The sequence below is a fragment of the Cervus elaphus genome, chromosome 16 (assembly GCF_910594005.1).
Source record: "Cervus elaphus chromosome 16, mCerEla1.1, whole genome shotgun sequence".
NCBI lineage: Eukaryota > Metazoa > Chordata > Mammalia > Artiodactyla > Cervidae > Cervus > Cervus elaphus.
In genome coordinates this window covers 13,271,601-13,293,039 of record NC_057830.1, presented here as the reverse complement: position 1 = coordinate 13,293,039, position 21,439 = coordinate 13,271,601, and the positions used below count along the sequence as shown (strand labels likewise).

Sequence of the window (21,439 nt, the reverse complement as noted above, 5' to 3'; positions counted from 1 at the left end):
ATTTTCAGAAAATGTTCAATCAGAATCTCAGGCTTGTCACCAAGTGGTCAGTGAGCAGTTCTGAAAGACAACAAAAATGGTAGACTCATTTCCCAAAATACAAGTGAGAAGTGGATGGAGTTCTGGGTGGGGCAGGGTATTTCAGTCTAGCCCAGGAATCCATCAAGCACTGAAGGGTTTTTTGTGGAGCTCCAGGGCAGGACAGATGACCCAATGGTTCCCCTGGTCGATGTGAGAAAGCATGATAGGCACTGCCATTGGGTACAACTCTGGGGACGTAATTCATATCGTCATTGATGGAGGAACAGAAATGCCAAAAATGTGGTTACCCAGGAGCCACCTGGCTGAGGGATGGGATGTATGAATCTGGAAATGCACTGGGGTGGGTACCACTGATGGGAGTTAAACGAGGGTATCCTCACCTCCTGCCCCACTCCATTATCCCACCCTTCCAGGAAGGAGAAAGGTCTGTTCCGTTGGGCTGGAGGGGGTCAGGGTAACGGTGACCACCACTAAAGAAAATCGTGCATAACACCTGTGCCGAGAACACCGCCCTGCAGAGGCTGACATCCAGACCGAGGTCGGGGACCTCTCTTAGCCCCACTGTGCTGTGCCCTCGATCTGTTTTGTCTGTGGGGCTCTAGAGGGGAGTGAGGGCTCTGAGTGTTCAGGCAGACAGAGGAGGGGTGGTGAAAGAAATTCAGAGAGAACTTGAACCTCTGATTACATGATCAAATAAGAATTCGCTGCAACGGACTGACTTATGTCCTCCTCCAAATTCCTATGCTGAAGCTTAACCCCCAGGTGATGGTATTCGCAGATGGGGCCTTCAGAAGATATTTAGGCTGAGATGAGGTCATGAGGGGCCCCTGTGATGGGAATAGTGCCCTTATAAAAAGAAGGGGCATGAGGGCTCGCTCTCCATCACATGAGGACACCGCAGGAAGGCGGTGGTCCTGGTCTGCAAGCCAGGAAGAGAACTCTTAGCAATTAATGACTCTGCTGGCACCTTGATCTTGGACTTCTCAGGATCCAGAGCCATGAGAAATAAATGTCCGCTGTTTAAGCCTCCTGGTCAGTGGTATTTTGTTATCTCAGTCCAAGGAGGCAAAGACAACTGCACATTCACCCCAAAATGGGCTATTTTAATAATTGGATTTTATTACAGAAATCATTTGAATGGATTAAAATTCAAATAAGAATGGCACATAAGACATTTACTGTGGCTGTTTATAGAGTGCTCAAGACCCAGAAATGTCTACATCAATTTTAAGAATAAACTTCCATGTTCAGACATAGCTGTGAGAGACTCAGATTGGTTACACGTGTCCCTAATGTTAGATCTCAGACCCAAAGAACAATCTGTTATCCTCTCCACACCTAGTTCTTGTTTGCAGCATCCATACCCACCCAGTTGCCCAGTTTTGAAACTGGCCCCCTCCTTGACTCCTCCCTTGGTACACCTGTTATTAAGCCATACTCCTTCCTCTTAAATATGTCTAAACTACGACCACCTAACTGCCTTCATTGCCACCATCCCTCCTTCCCGGATCTCTGCCACCTCATCCCAACAGGTCTTCTTCTCTGGCTCTTCCTGTTTTGGACAATGATGTTGGAAGCCCTGGGGCAGCCTAAGGAGGAATTCTGGGGCCTTTCTTAACCACGAGAGGAATCCAGAGGCTTTGGGACTAACCAGCAAAGGATACAGGGTGGCCATAGAAGAAGAATGACCTGTATAATTTGCGGTTTGGGAATGGGTGGCGATCTGGGGTTTCTAGAAAAGAGGTTAAGTTTGTTATCAGTCTCTTCTTAGCAAAATGATTCATGTGTGTAATGTATGGGTGCTGATCATGTTAGGAGCTGTCAGTACTGTTCTTCAAGATGGTGGGTCAGTTTTGCTTAAATGACATAATTGCATTTGTTGCTGTATGCTGGGTCTTAGGACTATTAGCTCCCCATAAGCCAGCCCTTCACTAGATCTGACGTCAAGGAACCTGCAGGAGAGGCTGATATTTTTTTCCCTAATAATCATTTCACCTTCTTCAATAATAAAACTCCTGAATTTTAGCCAGACTGAGTGCCATCCACAGTAAAGACTACATGTCTTAACCCCTTTGCAGCTAAGTGTACCCACATGATGAAGTTCTGGCCAACTGTGTGTTATTCTGAGTAGCCTATGGAACTTTCAGGAGTTATCTTTAAAGGGAAAGGGCATTCTTTTCCCCCTATTTTCCTCTTCTGGCTGGAATATGGATGTGATGGCTGGAGCTAGATCAGCCGTTTTGGATTATGAGGTGAAGGTGTATGTTGAGGATTGGAGGAGCATAGGTTCCAATGACCATGGAGCCACTGTACCAGCTCTGGACTCCTATGTTTATGTAAGAAATAAACTTCCACTTTGCTCCAACTTTGCTACTTTGGATAGGATGCTGCAAATATCATCAAAACATAGCACTAGCTTAGCAGAATTAGGAGGCAGTGGATGGCAAGAATAGATACTATCTTTTATATAATGGTTAAACATTTGATGAAATTGGATGGACCACATGCTGACTGAGGATATGGCCATAGAGGAAATGGTGGGAGCATGCCAAAGGGTGAAAGCTGTTCCTTGTTGCTTTTCATAAAGTCATATAAAATTGGGATGAACAAGGGCTAGAGCCAGCAGGACGGCAGCAGACATGGAAGACAATCCTGCTTTACTAAGGGAGGCACTGGCTGGAGCCTGTGCTCAAAACTGATTAGAGTCTTGAAGCACAGAAAATGCCAACTGCCTTTTGCCAAACTGCAGCTATTAAAAACAGTGGCCTTGAAGTGGCAACCTGGGCAGGAGACAAGACTGGCGGCAGCAAGCCACTGTCAAGACTTCTTTGCCAGAAAACACAAACCAGCAGCTCCAAAGATCAGACTGAAGGTTTTGCCTTCCTCCCTCAAATTTCTTGGTCAGGAGGCCCTAAGGTCGCTGTCTTTAAGTTGAGATGAGGCACAGGAAGAAGACAGAACACTGGGCTAGACATGACCTTTGGCTGTGGGTACTTGGTGGAATTCTACTGGCAGAGAAACTATAATCCTTGGTCATCTCCAAACTGCCCCAGGAGTAAGCAGGGCTACAAAAGCTCTACATTCCCACCTTGGATATGGCTACGAAGGTCAATGGGCAAGGAGGCCCTCCTGGAGAGTGGGACTGCGATGGCAGGTGGCTATCCAAAGGACTTGCTGGCCTGCCAGAAGCATCTTCACTATTCCTGCAGTGGGAGTGGATAACCACCCACAGAAGTGTTTCCTGTTCATTCAGTTTTCAATGGCTGTTTGCTGTTTCTACTTCACTCCTGTTTATGGGATGCATTGGGAGAAGATAACTTGAGTTTATAGGTCATTAGACCATAAGAAGTCACCCAGAGCTGATGGAGAAGACCACAAATCATTCAAATGATTTTCATTTTAGGTCCATGCCATATCTGGAAGGGGTTTAGGTTATTCACCTTAGGGGAGACGAGGCATGGGCTCCACATGAGCTAAGAAAGGTGAGACCAAAGGGCTGAGCTATGGCAGAGACTACTAATTGTCCCTCAAGCCCATCCTTTCCTTGTTCCTCAGAAATAGAACTCCTGAATTTCAATTAGGCACATAGCACCTGGGAATAAAAAACTACCTATCCCAGACTTCTGTGCGGTAGGTATTTCCCTGGACGTTCAGATCAGTGAAATGTACAACATCCAAATGACACACCCTAAGGAACAAGTCTTGCTTTTCTCCTCCCCTCTCCTCCATTCGTCCGTGGGAATGTGACCGTGGCTGGAGCCGCATCATGGACCTCAGTGTAGATGGCTGCATACTGGGGAGGGCTGAGCAACAAGTCAGAAGGAACCTGGGACCCTAGGGACCCTGGACCCACTTGGAAGTCCTGCACAGTAGTGGGTAAAGAGATTCCTCCTTTGTGTAAACTACTGTTGTCATGACAGCTGAACTTGATTCTAACCTAGAACCTGCCACACAGGTCAAGGCTTCTGACCAGAGGGAAGGTAGAGATGGGCCCAGAGCACTCTCCTCCCAGAGGGTTAACATTTACTAAAAAAAAAAGCAAACAAAATGAGAAAACAAGTCCAGAAAATCAAGACATCAGAATAAAAGTATCAACACACAATAACAGTGTTGCATAGCTTGAAGGTTTTTATATTGATCAAATTGTATTTCAGCAGAGTCACTGTAAGAACAGGCCAGAATGAAAAACATTCCAAATTTACAGACAAAATATCGCTGATCAATTAAGATACTTTTCAAAACGACAAGACTTAACACAAATCCCTTGGTTGTTCCAGGTGGAACGTGAGTTATAAGAGATGCTGGACAGCCCGACCATCAGACCCCCCACCCCTGCTTGGTTCCTCAGACTAAGGTCAGAGTCTTTGCCAAGAACTGAGGGACCAGCTTTTGGAGACAAATTCTATAAACATGATACATCTCTCTCTAGTAGCTTACTGGAGGCTTGGGCTTAGGATTAATCTCGATTCTCTGGAACACAGACTCCCAGAATGGTAGACGGTGAAAAGAACCAGAGGGCTCATCTAGTCGAGCCCAACCTCCCTTTCACTGATGAGGAAAGTGAGGGCCAAGGGTGACGTATCTTGTCTAAGTCTAGTCTGGACCCACATCCTGCCTCTAACTGCCTCTCCCCATTGACGCTGCCTCTTCGATGCCTCTGGTTCTAAGATAACTTCTGTGAGAAACAAAAAAACGTCAACCAGCAACTGCAGCAACAGCCTCTGTGCTTGTCTCAAAGCAAAGTGAAAAATGAAATTACTGTGGTAGGAACTGAAGACCAGCCCAAGTTTCTTCTCTAACCCTCCTGCCCCAACTGAACTGAGTTGAATCTTTTCTTCTGGAAAGTCAAACAACATCAAGTGCAGGTTCTAAGGAGTGACACCAAGAGAGACCTCTCATCTTATGTCTGCACACTGATGTCTAATCAGATCTTCTGAGAGTGCCAGAATGCAGGATGTAAATGTCTTCTCCATGCATACCACAATTTCCCAGGCAAACTATCTATCCTGATTTTGATGAAGTTCTTCACTTACAGCTAATAAGGGCTTCTTAGGTCCAATTGCATAAGTATATAAGGTGGTGAAGCAGAAATCCTGAACTCCCCAATTTGATGATCAGTAGCATCTATAGTATCTACTTGCACGTTTTACTCCTTTTGATAATTCTCTTGTCTTGTTCTTCCCCAGGATTGCATGGATTTTGTTCCGGGTAACATCTGCTGAGTCTGAACTACTGGCCTGCACAGTGGCGGAAAAAGGCTGGTGGCAATCTTTGGTAAACTTTTGGGTAATCGATGTAAAATAATGGCAGCATTTCTGCAACCATATTAAAAAATGCATTTCTTTAAAAAAAAAACAAAACACAAATCTCCAAACTCATTTAGACTTCACAAGCTTTTTATACACAGGGTGGTGATGCCTCTTTTATCAAATGGCAATGATTTGTTCAGTATCCTGATGGCATTTCAATTTACTTCAGCCGTCTCTCTTTTTTGGTGGCTGGCTGATGGAATTTTCTGAGTCCAGATTGAATAGAAGTACTTGCATGATATTCCTTTGTGCCCTTGGTTCTCTTGAGAATAAAAGCGATTTCCTCTTACAAAAACCTCAGTGATTCTACTTCTGTTTCATGGGTTTAGGGGCTAGTCACTAAAAAATTAATTTTTCCAAGTAATACATCCAGAGCAGTGTCAGATTCCAGCTGATGAAAACTTCAATAGCGTGATCTCATTCAACCCTCATATTTGACCTAGAGTCCTCAGTATTATTTAGTTCGCCTATTTTACAGATGAGAAAATGGAGATAACACTTTCAGGTGACTAGGCCCAGGGCTAGCTATTGAGAGGAATCAGAAACTAAATCCCCCAGCCCTTAGCTCCAAGCCTTTGCCGCTATACTCAGCTAGCTTGGTATCATGCTGACAAGGTTGGGGCTTTGTCATCTCCTGTTGCCCAGCGTGGGTTATGATACTGTACAACAGCTCCCCCAACCCCTGTCATTTAACAGTAAAATGTCAGTGGGGAAAAGATGGAAAGAATGCAGGAAATATGCTAGGTCTGGAGACAAAGAACTTTAGAAACCTGGCCCCTACATAAAGGTCTTTATCCATCTTGTGACCAGGAAATGTTTTTGCTCAATTGGTCTGGAGTTTGCTAAACATCAAAACGGCCTCATATCAGTGTACTGTAACATGGAACCATCCTTTTTCTATAAATCCCGTCAAGAAATTGGATACTTAGTTAGCTGCTTTTTCTGGGTACATAAAACCACTATTTCAAAATACCACATTCAAATTTTCACGTAATTTATTTTCCTTAAATAATAATTTGCTACAATCCTGTCACAAATTAAAAAAAAAAATTAACACAGTATTAACAAAGGCAGAATTCTTTAGGACAATCAAAATCTTGGTGTACTCAGAATAAATTAACATCAAATTGTGTTTGTATTCAGATAGTCTGATCCTCTCCTTTGAAATGAAATGGAGACCATTGTAACTAAGAGTGAATGCACACATTTGTTCTTCTATACAGAGACTCATTCTTTATATAAACTCAACTGTAATTTGAATCAAGTTAGGAATCCTGACAGACACTCACCCGTGGGCGCACACACACAACACAACACACAGATACACATCCACAGGCAACCCTCTCGAAGCTGGGTTTCCCGTGGTTCAATGTCTAGATCTTTCCTCGGAAGGGCCAAAGATTCTGAATGTTTAGATGACATCCCATCTCCCCTCAGGAAAATCATAATGGTTCAAGTGTAATAGCTCGAAGTAGCAGCAATCCATGTATTAGATTCAGTAGTGGATGATTCCAGTCCTGGGCGCGGGGCGTGCAGCAGGAGGGAGGCAGACACAAGAGGCACCTGCTCCGAAAGCTCACACGCGGGGCGACACCGGGAGTCCTCACTCTCAGAGTCTCGGCTGAGAACTCACCTGAAACCTGCACTGCTCGTCCGGTTCAGGCACTGGTGGGAACCTGAGGAGGGTCACTAATGCAGGGAGGAGGCAGGGCACGTGGACACGATTCTCAGAAACGCCAAACGGCAGACGCGGCAGGGAGATTGGACAAAGGAAGGGAGGGCACAAGGGCACAGAGGCACGGCTTGTCCTCTGCCTGAGACCCCATCCCCTGCCACTCAGCACATCCATGGGGTCCCCCGAGCATCACCGAGGCTGGGAACACTGTTTCAGCTCCGCCCAGACCCACGGAAAGCTCAGCTCTTAGTCCTAGACCCACAGACACACAACGCATCCAAGTAACTCTGAACGGCCACACCATCTTGCTTCTGGGAGGTCCACAGCATGGCTGGTGTCCTCTCTTAACTACCTAAGGATGGTTTACAGGAATATGGAGATGGAGAGGGAGGAAGGCATTAGGACAGGCCCCAAACTGAGCTCCCCTTCTGCTTGGTTCTCTCCAGAGGCGGCGCGGGCTGCATGATGCTATAACCGCATGCGTTATCTACACAGTTCTTATGTACACGATACCTTTTTTTTTTTTGTAATAGAAATTTAAAGTGCCTGGGTCAAATGTGCTCACTCCTTTCCCACAGCCTACAGGTTCCTCTTGCCGCTTCCAGAGAGGAGGATGCCCCGGGGAAAGGGGAATGAACGTCTTCACAGCAGTCTTAACTGGGATCCAGCATCTGGACTAAGCCTTCTTCATAAACGCGAAGAATTGCTTCACACACAAACTTGTACTGGCTCTGGGGAGGAAAGGAAAGCCCGTCAAGCCAGCAGCTCCACAGACACAGCCTCTCACCCCAGACAGTTATTCTTTCACCTCATTCATAAACACCCTAAGCTCCAGCTCCAGTTGGGCCCGGCCCTGGGTTACATCCAGGGGCCCAGAGTGGAGTGGACACAGCTGTGAGTTCATTGTTCTGTGAGACAAGGGCTGGGGTAGCTCCCAGGGAAAGCTGGGCACCTCGGCCGAGGGGGGACCAGCAGTCTGGGGAAGTCCGGGAGACACAAAGGACGCTGCAGGCTGGCCCTTCCAGCAGATGCCTACTCAGAGGAGCAGGGTCAGGGATCACCGTCCCGGCCTGGAACACCTGGGTGTGGGGGGACCAGAGGGAGGCTGCACAGGTGGGCTGGGACCTCGTTGTGGGGGACCCCTGCCCTGGGGTCAGGAGTCTGGATTTTGTCTTTTTGAAATGATAGTCACTGGAAGTCGCTCTGCAGGATATGGTTCTTTTTATTAACAAACACCTGAGACTTATTTGAGGGATGTGTTCAGGGTGAAGGAAAGCCTCAGACTGAGCTGCACCAGCTAGGAAAATGTGTCCAGAAGACACATTGAAACATTTTTTTTAACTAACAATGAGGTCCTCCATACCACAAAACTGGGCAGAGAACAGTCTTAAATTAACAACTTTTTTTTTTCCTTAACCAGATTTCTTGGGTGAGTTGCATGCTAAGTCGCTTCAGTCGTATCCGACTCCTCGCAACCCCATGGACTGTAGCCCGAGAGGCTCCTCAGTAGAAGGGATTCTCCAGGCAAGAATACTGGAGTGGGTGGCCACACCCTTCTCTAGAGGATCTTCCCGACCCAGGGACTGAACCTGCGTCTCTTACATCTCCTGCATTGGCAGATGGGTTCTTCACCACTAGGGCCACGCAGGAGTGCACATGAATTTAAAACAAGAGTTCCTGTGATGACCTAGTGGGGTGGGGATGGATGGGTAGCTGGGAGGGAGGGGATATTTGTATACTTATAGCTGATTCATGTTATTGTACAGTAGAAACTCACACAACATTGTAAAGCAATTATCCTCCAATTAAAAATAAAAATAATAAAAAAATAAAATAAAAACAAGAGCTCACAATCATCAGAGAAATCTTACGAACGTGGGCCGTGAGCCTGTGAGGATACAGAGCTGTGTGCAAGACCTGCTGTCTTCTCTGCTAACTCCTCCTCATCCATCAGGGGTGGGGGTGTGTGGGGTGTCCTGGAGGCCTTTCCTCCAGAAAGCCCTGCCTTTCCAAGTCAGCTTCAGATACTCTTCCTGAATTCTCAGACTCCCCTTGGACTTCTCCCACTGCTGCTGAGGTTTATAGTTAACTGATCCAGTCCTACCAGATAAAAGCTCAGGCCTCTTCTGTTGGTGCACTATCTGTTGAAGGGATGAAGGAAAGAATAGGGGGTGGTCCCTATTTTGCAGATGGGGACACTGAGGCTGAGAGAGATTAAGGGACTCTTCAAAGGTGGCCCTGTACGTGGGGGAGAGTGAATCATGCATTTCCCCAGAGCCCCCTGCCCCTCTCGTAGATCTAGGGGAAACCAGAATATTTCCTCTTTTTTTGGGGCTGCACCATGAGGCACCTAGATCTTAATTTCCTGGCCAGGGATTGAACTTCCCCTGCATTGGAAGGCAGAGATGTAAACCACTGGACCACCAGAGAAGTCCCCAGATTACTTCCTCTTGAGGACACTAGCAGCTCTGGGTATGAAGGGGAAGACAGCCCAGAGTAGGAGACAGTGGGGCCCTGTGAAACATGTAGGTGGGGGGGATGAAACCCTCAGGTGACCTTGCTTACTTCTGACAGGTGATGATGGGTCAGCGGCTTGACAATGCAGAGTGCAATCAGGGCTACTCCCTGGTCGGCAGGGAGCAAGCGGCTAGCAGGAAACAAACTGTGAGGCAGGAGAAGCGGAGGGCAGCAAGCAGCAGAGGCCGGATGGGGTGGGCGTTGGAACTGCTCAGCCCTTGACAAGCTCTGTGACCATGGGCAAGTGACTCAGTCCCCTGGGGCCTTGGTCTCTTGACTTGCAAAGCCCTTTGTACATGCCTGGCCATTGTTAGGATTTTTATTATTAGATTTCTACTCACTGATGTCTGCACCATCATGGCGCGCTGGTCTCGCATTTTCCGAACAATATCCAGTGGGTAAACGGGCAGGTTCCTCTCGATCAGGCACATGGCTGTTTCCATGGTGACCAACACACCGGTTCGACCTATCCCAGCACTGGGGGAAGAGAAGCAGGGGCGGAATTTGCTCAGACAGCATTTCTGCACAGCCCAGCTCAGCTCCCCGCCCGTTCCCACGTTTACTCAGATGGAGCTTTCCTCCCTGACCTTCAAAGGACACGGAACACACGCTCAGGGCGTGCTCCCAAACAGGCCAGAGGCTTAAGAAACCAATGGGAAGAAACCCATCTTTCTGTGCAAACTCCACCCCCATCTCCTGCACATCGACCACAGGAACAGACGGAAAGACGAGGTAGGGACTCTGCTGTCCAGTTCTAGGGTGCAGTCAGAATTTGTCCAAATCTTTGGACAGAGTGAAGACAGAAAGCAACCAGAGCCTTGTAAGCGCATATTGAGTCTTGTGGGATGTAGGTGGGTTGGATGCCTGCCAACTGTCTCCAGGCCTCGCCCAAGGAGTACCAGCATTGATAAAACCAGGTCAATAAGCCACAGTACCTGCAGTGAACCAGGACGGGCTCACCGTCCACTCTCAGGGATCGCACGTAGCTCACAAATTCCAGAAAGTCTGAGGAGTCGTCGGGGACGCCGTGGTCTGGCCAGGCCACGTACTGGAGATGGGTCACTGTGTGGTCCTCCCCAGTCTGCAAAGGGGCAGGGGAGCCTCGCTGATCTATCTGGACTGGTGGGCAGGAGGACCCCGGCCCCTTCCCAGCCTCCAGCCAGCGAGCTCCTGTCTCTGGACGCTCTTCTGCCCCCTGGGGATCTCCCAGCCATGGGCCCTGCCCACTCCCACTCACCCTCCTCCCCGATGCTCCCAGGCCGCCCCCACCACCCCCTCTAGGACTCTGCAGAGGCCACCTCCTGCCCGATGGCTCTCCACCACTTCTGCCCACAGCCATCTTTTCCTGGTTGCTCCCATGGTACTTGCTGTCAAGGCCACCCACACTGGCTTTTTTTTTTTTAATGGGCAAAATATACATAACAAGAAGTCTACCATTTTAAACATTATTAAGTGTATAGTTCAGTGGCATTAAGTACATTGGCAAAGTTGTACAACCCTCATCACTCTTCCTAGAAGCTTTTCAGCTTCCCAAACTGGAACACCGTGCCCATTAAACACTACCTCTTCATCCCACAGGCTTGCAGCCCTGGCAACCGCCATCCCACTTCCGTCTCTGTGAACTGACTACTCCAGGAGAAGTCACATGGTAGTTGCCCTTTTGTGTCTGGCCTCTTCCGCTCAGTACAATGTCTTCCAGGCTCAACCATGCTGCAGCATGGGTTAGAATCTCCTTCGCTGTGAGAGGACTAGGATTCCACGGTATGACTACACCACAATCTGTCTACCTGTTTATCTGTCAGTGGACACCTGGGCTGTTTGCCCCGCAGGCTGTTGTGAATACACTGCCGTGAACATGGATGTTGGCTCTTTTCCAGGCAACCTTGCACATCTACTGAAATGCTCTCCGGGTGAAAACCCAGACTGACCCAGAAGTAGAGGCCTCCCTGAGCCCACGATGGATGCTAATTTAGCACCAGCCTTTAACTTGTGCCCTTCCGGGTCCCCCACAGCCCCTGCCACACGGGCCCCGCTCACCTCGGTGTTGGTGACCAGCATTTCCCGGAACACGTAGGCGATGGTGCAGTCCTCTGACTGACAGCGGATGTGAAAGCTGCCGTGTTCCATGACGTCGGGGGGGTCGGGCCAGTACTGGTGACATTTGGTCTGCAAGGGAATCGCCGGGCAGGAGTTAGGCTGGGCTGTGGGGGTGCTCGCGAGTGCTTAGCCGGACAGATGGGTCGGACGTTGGGCCAGAACTCTCTCACTGGCACTAGCGGCTCTGAGAGCCGCTGGGAGGGAAGGAAACGTGGGCAAGGCCGCTCTGGCCTGCGTCCGTGCCGTATTGTTCAGGAGGAGCGGGGCAGTCAGCCTGCCAGGGGCCAGGCCGCGGCCCTCACCCCGGCTGGAGCTCCATGAGGAACGCACCGCCTCTCTTTCCTCATCACCGGGTCCAACTGCTGGAGGGACAGAGAGCCTCAGACAGACGTGAGAGGCCTTGGCTCAGGAGCGACCTCTGCTCCTCACGCTCGCCCACTGCAGGGCCTCTGCCCCTTCCTGCTCTCAACACCCCCTATTCTACCCCATCCCTCCTTCACGGGCCACCCCGTACCCCCTTGAGGAGGAAGGCCTCGAGGCACGGCCACTAAAAGTGCACATCTGAGAGAGACAGACAGAACTCCGCTAGGACCCTTCTGTCCTCCTCTGTGAGCCCCGTGACCTCAAACCTGCTACTACTTAACCTCTCCGATTTCCGCATTCTTCACCTGGAAGACAGGATGGCACCTGTTTCCCGGATGGTGACAGAGGCTGGCGGGGATGGTGTGCAGTGCCCGGCTCACGGCGGGGCAGGCGGGGACAGGCCAGCGGCCGCCGTCATCACTGGTGTTGCTACAGTTCCATGAGCGCTTTCACGTATGAGGCATACGGAGCCGACGCTCGGCAGACGGCAGAGGAGGAACCCGGGCTCAGTGGGACTTGGTGAGCTGCCCCCGTCCAGGGCGGCTGTGCCTCCCCACAGGTGGACTGCCCCCTGCCCCCACCCCTCTCCCCAGTCTCCTCTTCCCCCTTGCAAATCCTAGGGCTTCCCTGGTAGCTCGGCTGGTAAACAATCAGCCTGCAATGCAGGAGACTGGTTTGATTCCTGGGTCAGGAAGATTCGGTGGAGAAGGGATAGGCTACCCATGCCAGGTATTAGAGACTTCCCTGGTGGCTAAGACAGTAAAGAATTTGCCTGCAATGTGGGAGACCTGGGTTCGATCCCTAGGTTGGGAAGATCCCCTGGAGAAGGGAACAGCTATGGACTTCAGTATTCTGGCCAGAATTCCATGGACAGTGCAGCCTGGTGGGCTACAGCCCATAGGGTCGCAAAGAGTTGGACACAACTGAGAGATTTTTCAGTTTCACTTCACTTTCTAAATCCTGCACCCTCTTCCCTAGCAGTCTTGCTCCTGCCTCTGGCCTCAAAGCAAAGTTCAATGTCAAGTTGTCTATCCCATCAGTCAAATTCTGACTCATGAAAAAAAAATTTTTTTTTTCTCTCCAAGCCTACATTTGCATCGACTTGGGTAAAAATTATGCTTACTTAAAAATCACTGCAAAAAAAAAAAAAAAAATCACCACAGATGGTGATTGCAGCCATGAAATTAAAAGACGCTTACCCCTTGGAAGGAAAGTTATGACCAACCTAGACAGCATATTAAAAAGCAGAGACATTACTTTGTCCACAAAGGTCTCCTAGACAGCATATTAAAAAGCAGAGACATTACTTTGTCCACAAAGGTCTGTCTAGTCAAGGTTACGGTTTTTCCAGTGGTCATATACGGATGTGAGAGTTGGACTATAAAGAAGGCTGAGTGCCGAAGAATTGATGCTTTTGAACTGTGGTGTTGGAGAAGACTCTTGAGAGTCCCTTGGACAGCAAGGAGAACCAACCAGTCCATCCTAAAGGAAATCAGTCCTGGGTGTTCATTGGAAGGACTGATGCTGAAGCTGAAACTTCAATACTTCGGCCACCTCATGCGAAGAGCTGACTCACTGAAAAGACCCTGATGCTGGGAAAGATTGAGGGCAGGAAGAGAAGGGGACAACAGAGGATGAGATGGTTGGATGGCATCACCGACTCAATGGATATGAGTTTGGGTAAACTCCGGGAGTTGGTGATGGACAGGGAGGCCTGGCGTGCTGCAGTTCATGGGGTCGCACAGAGTTGGACACGACTGAGTGACTGAACTGAACTGAACTGAAAAGTGAAGAGGGGGTATAAACCCCCAGATGCACAAAAACTTGAAAGAGCTTTTCTGTTTTTATTTTCAAACATCAGTGAATGTTTGGAATTAAAGCATGCTGCCGGGAAGGCGGAGCTAAGAATTTACTTGTAAATGTTAAACCTGGGGGTTTTGGTTCGTGACCACTTCCCAACTCCTCTCAGACATGAAGGAAGGCTGTCTGTAGAACCTGAGGCAGACGGGATGCCCACCAGGCCTACGCCCACCTCCTCCTCTGCACAAGGGGTTTGGCTCTCTGCTGCAGGCTTCCTGGGGTCCTGCCCACAGGACAGCTGATGGGAAGCTTCTGTCCGAAGTGATGAGCTGATTCAGGGCTGAGCTACAAATCTCTCTATTTCTAGAGACTCCCAGTGAATCTGACCAGAACAGGACTCTCTTTACCCCTTGATCAAATCTAGATTTTAGGTTGATTTGGATCTCAAAGCATTTGAGGGTGTAGCGGAAAGAGCAAGAAGTTTGTGGAAATTCTGAATTTCCCTCCTGGTTAATAAGTTCCACTAAACTGACTGTGCCATCCTGGCCAAGATACTTCACTTTTTTGACCCCTGGTTTCCCCATGAATGCTGCTGCTATGGGAAGGGATGATGTTAATGACTACTTTTTTTTTGGGCTGTGCCTCGAGGCTTGTGGGATCTTAGTTCCTTGACCAGGGATTGAACCCATGCCTTCTGCAGTGGGAAGCATGAATTCCTAACCACTGGTCCGCCAGGGAAGTCTCTAATGCCTATTTTCTTTTGATCGGTATATGCTAAGCACTAAATGGTGCTTTTTACGGACATTATTTTATCTGGGGCTCAAAACAACCACGAGGTAGATAATGTCACTGCCTCTGTTTTGCGTAAGAGTAAACTGAGGCTCAGAGACGGAATCTGCTTGCGTCCTGCCCTCCATACAGGAAGTGGGGCATATGTAGATATCTGTTTCAATGGCAAGACCATTCTCTATAGCTCTGTTTCCTCTTGGAGGAAACAATGGACCTGAAGGGAGAACATAATGGAAAACGTTTTGGGTGGGAATGAAAAGAGAAGGCAATGAAGGCGAGCCTGCGGTGGGAGCGCTTCCCAGACCCCCAGCCTCTGGGGGAGGCTCCGTGTACTTGACGTTAGAGAAGGTCCCAAGCAGAGAGGAAGATCCCGCCAGCCACACGCCCATGGGGAGGCCACTCTGCTAAACGCAGAACCAGGGAGACAGCAAACAGGACACACTGAGAACCTCATCTCTCAGGAAATCAGGGGACAGTGCTGCTGACCCGGGAGGACTGACTCCAAATCTGGAGGAACTCAGGGACGGTGGTGGCGACCAGATAAGGGACCTTAGGACAAAAGGCTCAGGTCAGCTGAGTGTCTGTAACAGGAGAGGGAGGAAACACGTAGTAGCCTGGATTTGAGAAGAACAGGCTTCCAGCCACCCATAAACAACAGAAGTCAGTTCCTGAGGCCAGAGATGGCGAAAGGAATGCTCTGACTCACGGGAGATGGAGATCTCTAAAGCAGGAACCTGAAGGAACCAGCTGGAAGGGGTTCGATTAGGAAGAAAGGGCTGGGAAACAAACACCGCCACCCCCCCACCCCCCGCCCCACACCCCAGGGTCACATGGAGACCTCGGAGGAGCTCAGGTTCCCAGCGGACTCCAATCAGGACAGAGCAGGAGGGGCAGGACTCTCGAGAGCAGCTGGAGGAAGTGAGGCCTTCTGGATGAAAGAAAGGGCCTTTTCTCCCATGCTGGGGCGGGCAGAAGGAAGGGAAGAAGGGGCTGCCATCAGGGCAGATCATCTGTCACCAGCCTCGCCTGCTGGCGCTCCCTCGACTCCATGCAGAACAATGGCCTTGCAGCTGGGAAGGGCCGGGACAACAGGAGAGGAAAGAGCGGCCGACGCAGGTGAGGAGAAAGCGCCCGGTTGCCCTGTGGGTTCAGGTGTCGGCTCTGAGGAAGTGCAGCGTTGCTGAAGACCTCGTGAGCTCGGGCAGTGTTCCCTCCACGGGCAGTTTCTGAGAAAACCTGGAGCGTTCAGCAGCGCCCCCTCTCCCCCACCACCAGAGTCACAGAACAGACATGCAAACACGGCACAGTTTCATATGGGGAGATTCTGGCAACAGCAAGGCCATAAACACGATGCCTTGTATCTATAAAATGCCAGAATGGCCCAGATGAAGGCCTGCAGAGTGTGGGCTTGGTAGGAGGTCAGAAGTATTAAACGAACTTCCCTGCTGGCTCAGACGGTAAAGCGTCTGCCTACAATCCGGGAGACCCAGCTTCGATCCCTGGGTTGGGAAGATCCCCTGGAGAAGGCAATGGCAACCCACTCCAGTACTCTCGCCTGGAAAATCCCATGGATGGAGGAATCTGGTGGGCTACAGTCCGTGGGGTTGCAAAGAGTAGGACATGACTGAGCAACTTCACTTCACACTTCACTAGGAGTATTAAACTGCATAGACCCACATGGTGGGAAACTGTTTTTCTCCATGTGTGCCATGAAGAGTGTCTCAATTTGGACCTAGGATAGCTTTAACATTATCTCCTTAGTACTTTAACTCTCTTTTTAGGAAAGAGCAAGCAAAGGTGTGGGTAAGCAGGCCTTGGGTTAAGAGCCTGGAAGCCAAGAATATTTATTTAGACTTTAATAATATTGTCTTGTGGCTTTTGCATTTTTACACATACCTCCCCCCTTTATGGCAAATGATACTGAGCTTCCAGTTAAGACGTATCTTTCAAAGAAAATTTTTAAAGCAAGGAAAGATGAGTCGATTTGAAGAAAAATAATAAACAATACTGCAGTAAAATACATGTAGTCCCGGCAACAATTAAGGTGGTACCCAAACTACTGTTACTGCTAACCAACATCTGTATGATATGTATTGTGTACTTTTCCAAGTACTTTTCCAAGAAGGCTGACTGTATTAACTCATTCGATTGCCTCACAAATGCACAATGTGTGCATGCATGCTCAATTGCTTCAGTCCTGTATGATTCTTTGCAACCCCACGGACTGTAGCCCGCCAGACTCTTCTGTCCATGGGCTTCTCCAGGCAAGAATATTGGAGTGGGTTGCCATGCCCTCCTCCAGGGGATTTTCCTGACTCAGGGATCGAACCTGTGTCTCTTACATCTCCTGCATTGGCAGGCAGGTTCTTTATCACTAGCGCCACCTGGGAAGCCTCACAAATCCACAGCAGGTATTATCAGCATTCCATTTCACGCAGAGGTTCTGCCAGTTTCCTAAACCGCACAGGTAGGGAGTAACAGAGGAGGCACAGGGACTCAGGAAGCGTGGCCCTGGCCTCTGCCCTCTTACTCAGGACACCGAGAACAAGACAGGTGCAGGTGCTCCAGAAACACCGAGAGCACAGGATGGGACTGTGAGCCAGCTGGCATTCCTGAAGCTCAAAAAAGGTCCCAGTGACTTCACTGCCTTTCCAAAACAAGACCAGAAAATTACACACAGGCCCACAGAAACAGAATAGCAACAAAGACTAAAAACAGGCAAAAAACAAGACTCCCAGACTAACGGATGCCACAGACCTGCTGCCTTGTGATTTCAGCAAAGCCTCTGAGAATTCTCACAGTAATGAGATAAACCGGATGCAGAGACAGCCAGGGCTGGAAGCATAGCTGGGAGAGTCAGCAACTGCTCCCCAAAGAGTGTCCGCAACGCCTCTGACTCCCAGCGTCCCAGAAGGAGCTTCTGATCGTCTTTTGAGGGCCTTTATATTTTTAAACAGTGATTTATGTGAAGTGATTCTGATCAACACTATGAGCGACAAGAAGCCAAGAGTGAGGGCTGACATGAACAATGACAGATGGGAAGCCCAAGGAGCGTGAGGGGAAACAAAAAGCCAGATCTGATGGCAAATCCCCCCAGGGATGGTAATGATGGACACACACACAACAGCTTAATGTTTGCCAGACACCTGCAACAGACAGCTCTCTAAGCTTTCCCTATATATTGTCTCAGTCTCCACAAACCCTCTGAGACGGCACTACTAACTGCAGCTTACGAACAGGGAAGCTGAGGGTCAGACAGGTTAAGTATTTGTAACTCGCTCCAGAAAACCTGTTCTGAACCCACAGAGTCTGGCTCCAGAGCCCCCCAGTATGCCGCAGTGTAGGTCTCAGCAGTCAAGTGCCTGGGTACAAAATGGGGAGACTGACCCCACAGCAACACTGAGACAAAGACCAGACAATTTCTGCTGACCAACCACTTAAAGGCGGTCCAAGATTATCTTCAGATATCCGAAAGGGCATTGCATGGAAGAGAAGGGTCGCTTATTACTGTTTCTTCCAGGCAAGAAAAACTGGTGGGGTGGGGTTCAAAGTGCTGTGGATTTCAGTTCATTATGAAGAGGGATTTTTTTTTTTTTTAAATCAGAGCTGAATAACCCATGGATGGACCCTGGGAGTGTTTTAGCCAAGGTGGGGAGCCATGTGGCTGGGACAGCCTAGGTGAAATCCACAAGGCTCTCCAGAATTAGCAGGAATCCTGATTTTTGGGATGAGAGGGAAGACTGATCTCCTCAAACATACGATCCATTCTGATTCTGTACACTGACTTCTGGCACAGATCTGTCTGGCATTCTGAACTACACACTGAGGACAGGCCTGGGAAGAAGCGGCACATAGATCCCTTAAATATTAATTTATATTTGAGTTCTGAATGTGTTTCTGGATGAACATTTCATCATGAAGCTGTCTAGACGCAGACAGAAGTTAGAGAACTCATACTACACAGTACTCCTCGCACACTGACTCAGTTACATGGTCAGCGATCCGATCCTCTGAGACACACGTCAGGCTGAACACAGCATGATGCCATCGCTGTCCTAATTAAGCCCTTCTTAGCCTTTTTTTTTTTTTTTGGCATCAGGTTTTGCTGTAACACAAGCAGAGACTGACAGAGGTAATTTCTCCTACTTTGTATTCCATTGTGAACCTGGCCCTTACACTGCTCTTCTGAGGACCAGCACATGTCCTGGGTGGGTGAGATCACAGCTAACACAGGAGTTCTGGGGCAGGTGAGGCAAGGGGAAGCACCTTCCAGCCTGTTGTAGTAGATCCAAGGCAGGAATGGGAGGGGCTGCCTGATCATTGCTTAACTCGGAAAGGCCAGCAAGTGGGAAGGAGGAGGGCTGAGTTTCTCATCCCTGGAGCTGTCCATCAGGAGCTCTGTACAGATTCACGGGTCGCAAAGGGGGCTGGACTGGGTGACACTTCAGTAAGGCCTTTTCCAGCTCTCAGGTTCATGTTCCGGCAGAGCACAGAGTGACACGCACCTGTCTGGAAATCAAGCCACTTACCCGGCCTCGCTCGGTCAGAGTCGTCAACATGACGATGAGTGATAACTTCTGATCCCAGACCACTTGCCAAAACTGTGCACAGGTGTGTGGCAGGGGTCCCTGAGCGGCAACGTACTTGTTCACAAGGTGAGCAGCGGGGATTTCCATCTGGCAAGAGATGGTTCAGGCATTAGAACCTGTTACTGCAGCCAGGTGGACAGGGACCTGGAGCTCACCCACTTCGAGCTGGTGACTGTCGGCACACCACAACAGTTCTATCAAGTTTTGGCCAATAAGCATAATCAAAGAACAGGCTACTTTAGAAAATGCTTCAGAGGTGTTTGACAATAATGCTAGCTACTCAGGATAAAACTATGTGCTAGTCAATAGGTGATAATCAGAAGTGGACCTACAAGATGAAAAAGAGTTTAAATGACCTTCTCTGCTGTATCCTAAATATAATCAAAATTGGGAATCTGCATTTTCAGCAACTCATGCCAATCCTCATGCCCATAACTGTTCGTATGCAGGGTTTTCTATCAAAATATTTTCTCTGAAGCATAAACCACACAGGCTTATGCCACCAACTACTGTTACACTTGGCTTTCTGCATGGCTGCCAATGTTTGTGCCACTCAGTTGATGAATTTTTCTCCCCAGCTTCATTGAGGTATAAATGACAAATAAAAAAGGTGTATATTTAAGGTATACAACATGATGGTTTGATATACATATACACTGTGAAATGATGATCAGAGTCAAGTTCTTGAACACATCACCACCTCACATAGTTACTGTCGGAGTTGATTAATGCTAAAACGTTAAAATAAGTACAACTGTTATCAGTATCCCTCTCCTACCCTGCTCTGCTTTTACTTCTAAACTAAGTCTTTTCTTTTTTTAATTATTTATTTGTCTGTGTCTGGTCTTAGTTGTGGTATGCAGGATCTGGAGTGTGTGGGCTTATTAGTTGGCATGTGGGATCCTGGTTTCCTGACCAGGGGTCGAACCCGTGTCCCTTGTATTGGAAGCCAGACTCTCAACCACTAAACCAGCAGTGAAGTCCTTTTAAGTGTTTTCTGTAAAAGAACACTCAGAACTGGCTGAGCTTTGGAACAGCACAGTGATTCACTCATTCTTAGGTGGGGATAGTAAACGAAGGTGCCTAATTCGTGGCTTGGTTAATTGCTTTCCCAGCCCTGGTCTTAGCCACTCCCCACCCCTGAGTGCATGGTCTTACCGCCCCCACCATTTCAGTGCTCTAATCACAGGACACCAGAAATGCTGAAAGTGAGGGTCAATGAATCTCACAGATGCTTTGGAATGAGCAGAATCACTGATCAGACCCATTCTTACTGGTAGTTATTGACATCATGCTATAATCTGAGAACTTGAGAAGTCCTCTGTTTATTTAGATCAGATAAACAGTGAGCTGAGGGCCAAATTTAAATGCTGAACTGCGAGCTAACAGTGTTTTTTTGATATTTTTGCATGGTTGCATTTGAAATGGTATATAAATACCTAATTAATATCCTCAATTTTGTCTCTTGGCTTGCAGAGACCAAAATATTTATGGTCTAGCCCTCTACAGAAATAGTGTGCTGAGCCCTGGTTTAGATGAAGAGGCTGAGGTTCAGAGAGGCCAAGTTGCCCAAGAAGCATTTTCAGAGTGAAATGAATTTCACAACAAGTTGACATTTTTTACCTTTTGTTTTTGGGCTATATGCCCAAAGGTGGTTTTATTTTTATTTTTAGGCAGGATGTATAGTAATCAGATGGGAGGGAAAAACACAGAAAGTTACAAATGTACCAATGGCCAAACAAAATACCTAAAGGTCAGCAGTTGAGGACAGAAGACTGAGTTTTGGTCTCATCTTCTGTTAGCTTTATGACTTTTCAGATGATTTAATTTCTCTGAACCTTAGTGTCATCCTCTATAATGAGACTATCCTGCCTTCCCTCAACGGCTGCTGTGGTGCTGAGACAAGACAGTGAATAGGAAAGCAGTTCGCCAACTGCAAAGCACCGCGCATGTCATTGTCATGCTTGTTACAACGATTAATGTGCTTTTTCTCATGATCCGGAATTCTAACTTACATTCACATAACTCGCATTAATGTAATCTTCGTTTCCCTGCAACAATACCCGGGTGGTGTCATCTGTGGAGGAGGAAGAAATTTACTGATTATTCAGAGTGTTATTTTTACCACCCCAAGTAAACAAGGGTTCAGTTCCCAGCCCATCTGCAGCCCTCGCCTCATTAGCATAAACACTATTCCCCAACTGTTCCGAGTTTGAAATGGCTGCAATAAAGACGGTGGTGTTTACAGACACACTGCG

The 21,439-nt window shown here is 48.4% G+C and overlaps 1 protein-coding gene across 4 annotated transcripts in view; it reads right to left on the bottom strand.

Annotated features, from left to right (window-relative positions):
* Nucleotides 1-4,144: 4,144 nt before the first annotated feature.
* Nucleotides 4,145-21,439, bottom strand: part of PTPN3 (protein tyrosine phosphatase non-receptor type 3) — a 152,290-nt gene continuing 134,995 nt past the window's right edge. For all 4 annotated transcript variants that reach the window (XM_043927402.1, XM_043927404.1, XM_043927403.1 and 1 more), the window contains 6 exons: nt 21,197-21,258; nt 19,122-19,268; nt 11,581-11,709; nt 10,479-10,624; nt 9,885-10,020; nt 4,145-7,757 (listed from right to left, as the gene is read on the bottom strand). In XM_043927402.1, the coding sequence (XP_043783337.1) occupies nt 7,680-7,757; nt 9,885-10,020; nt 10,479-10,624; nt 11,581-11,709; nt 19,122-19,268; nt 21,197-21,258 (698 nt within the window). In that variant the 3' untranslated portion in view covers nt 4,145-7,679. The remainder of the gene's footprint in view (nt 7,758-9,884; nt 10,021-10,478; nt 10,625-11,580; nt 11,710-19,121; nt 19,269-21,196; nt 21,259-21,439) is intronic.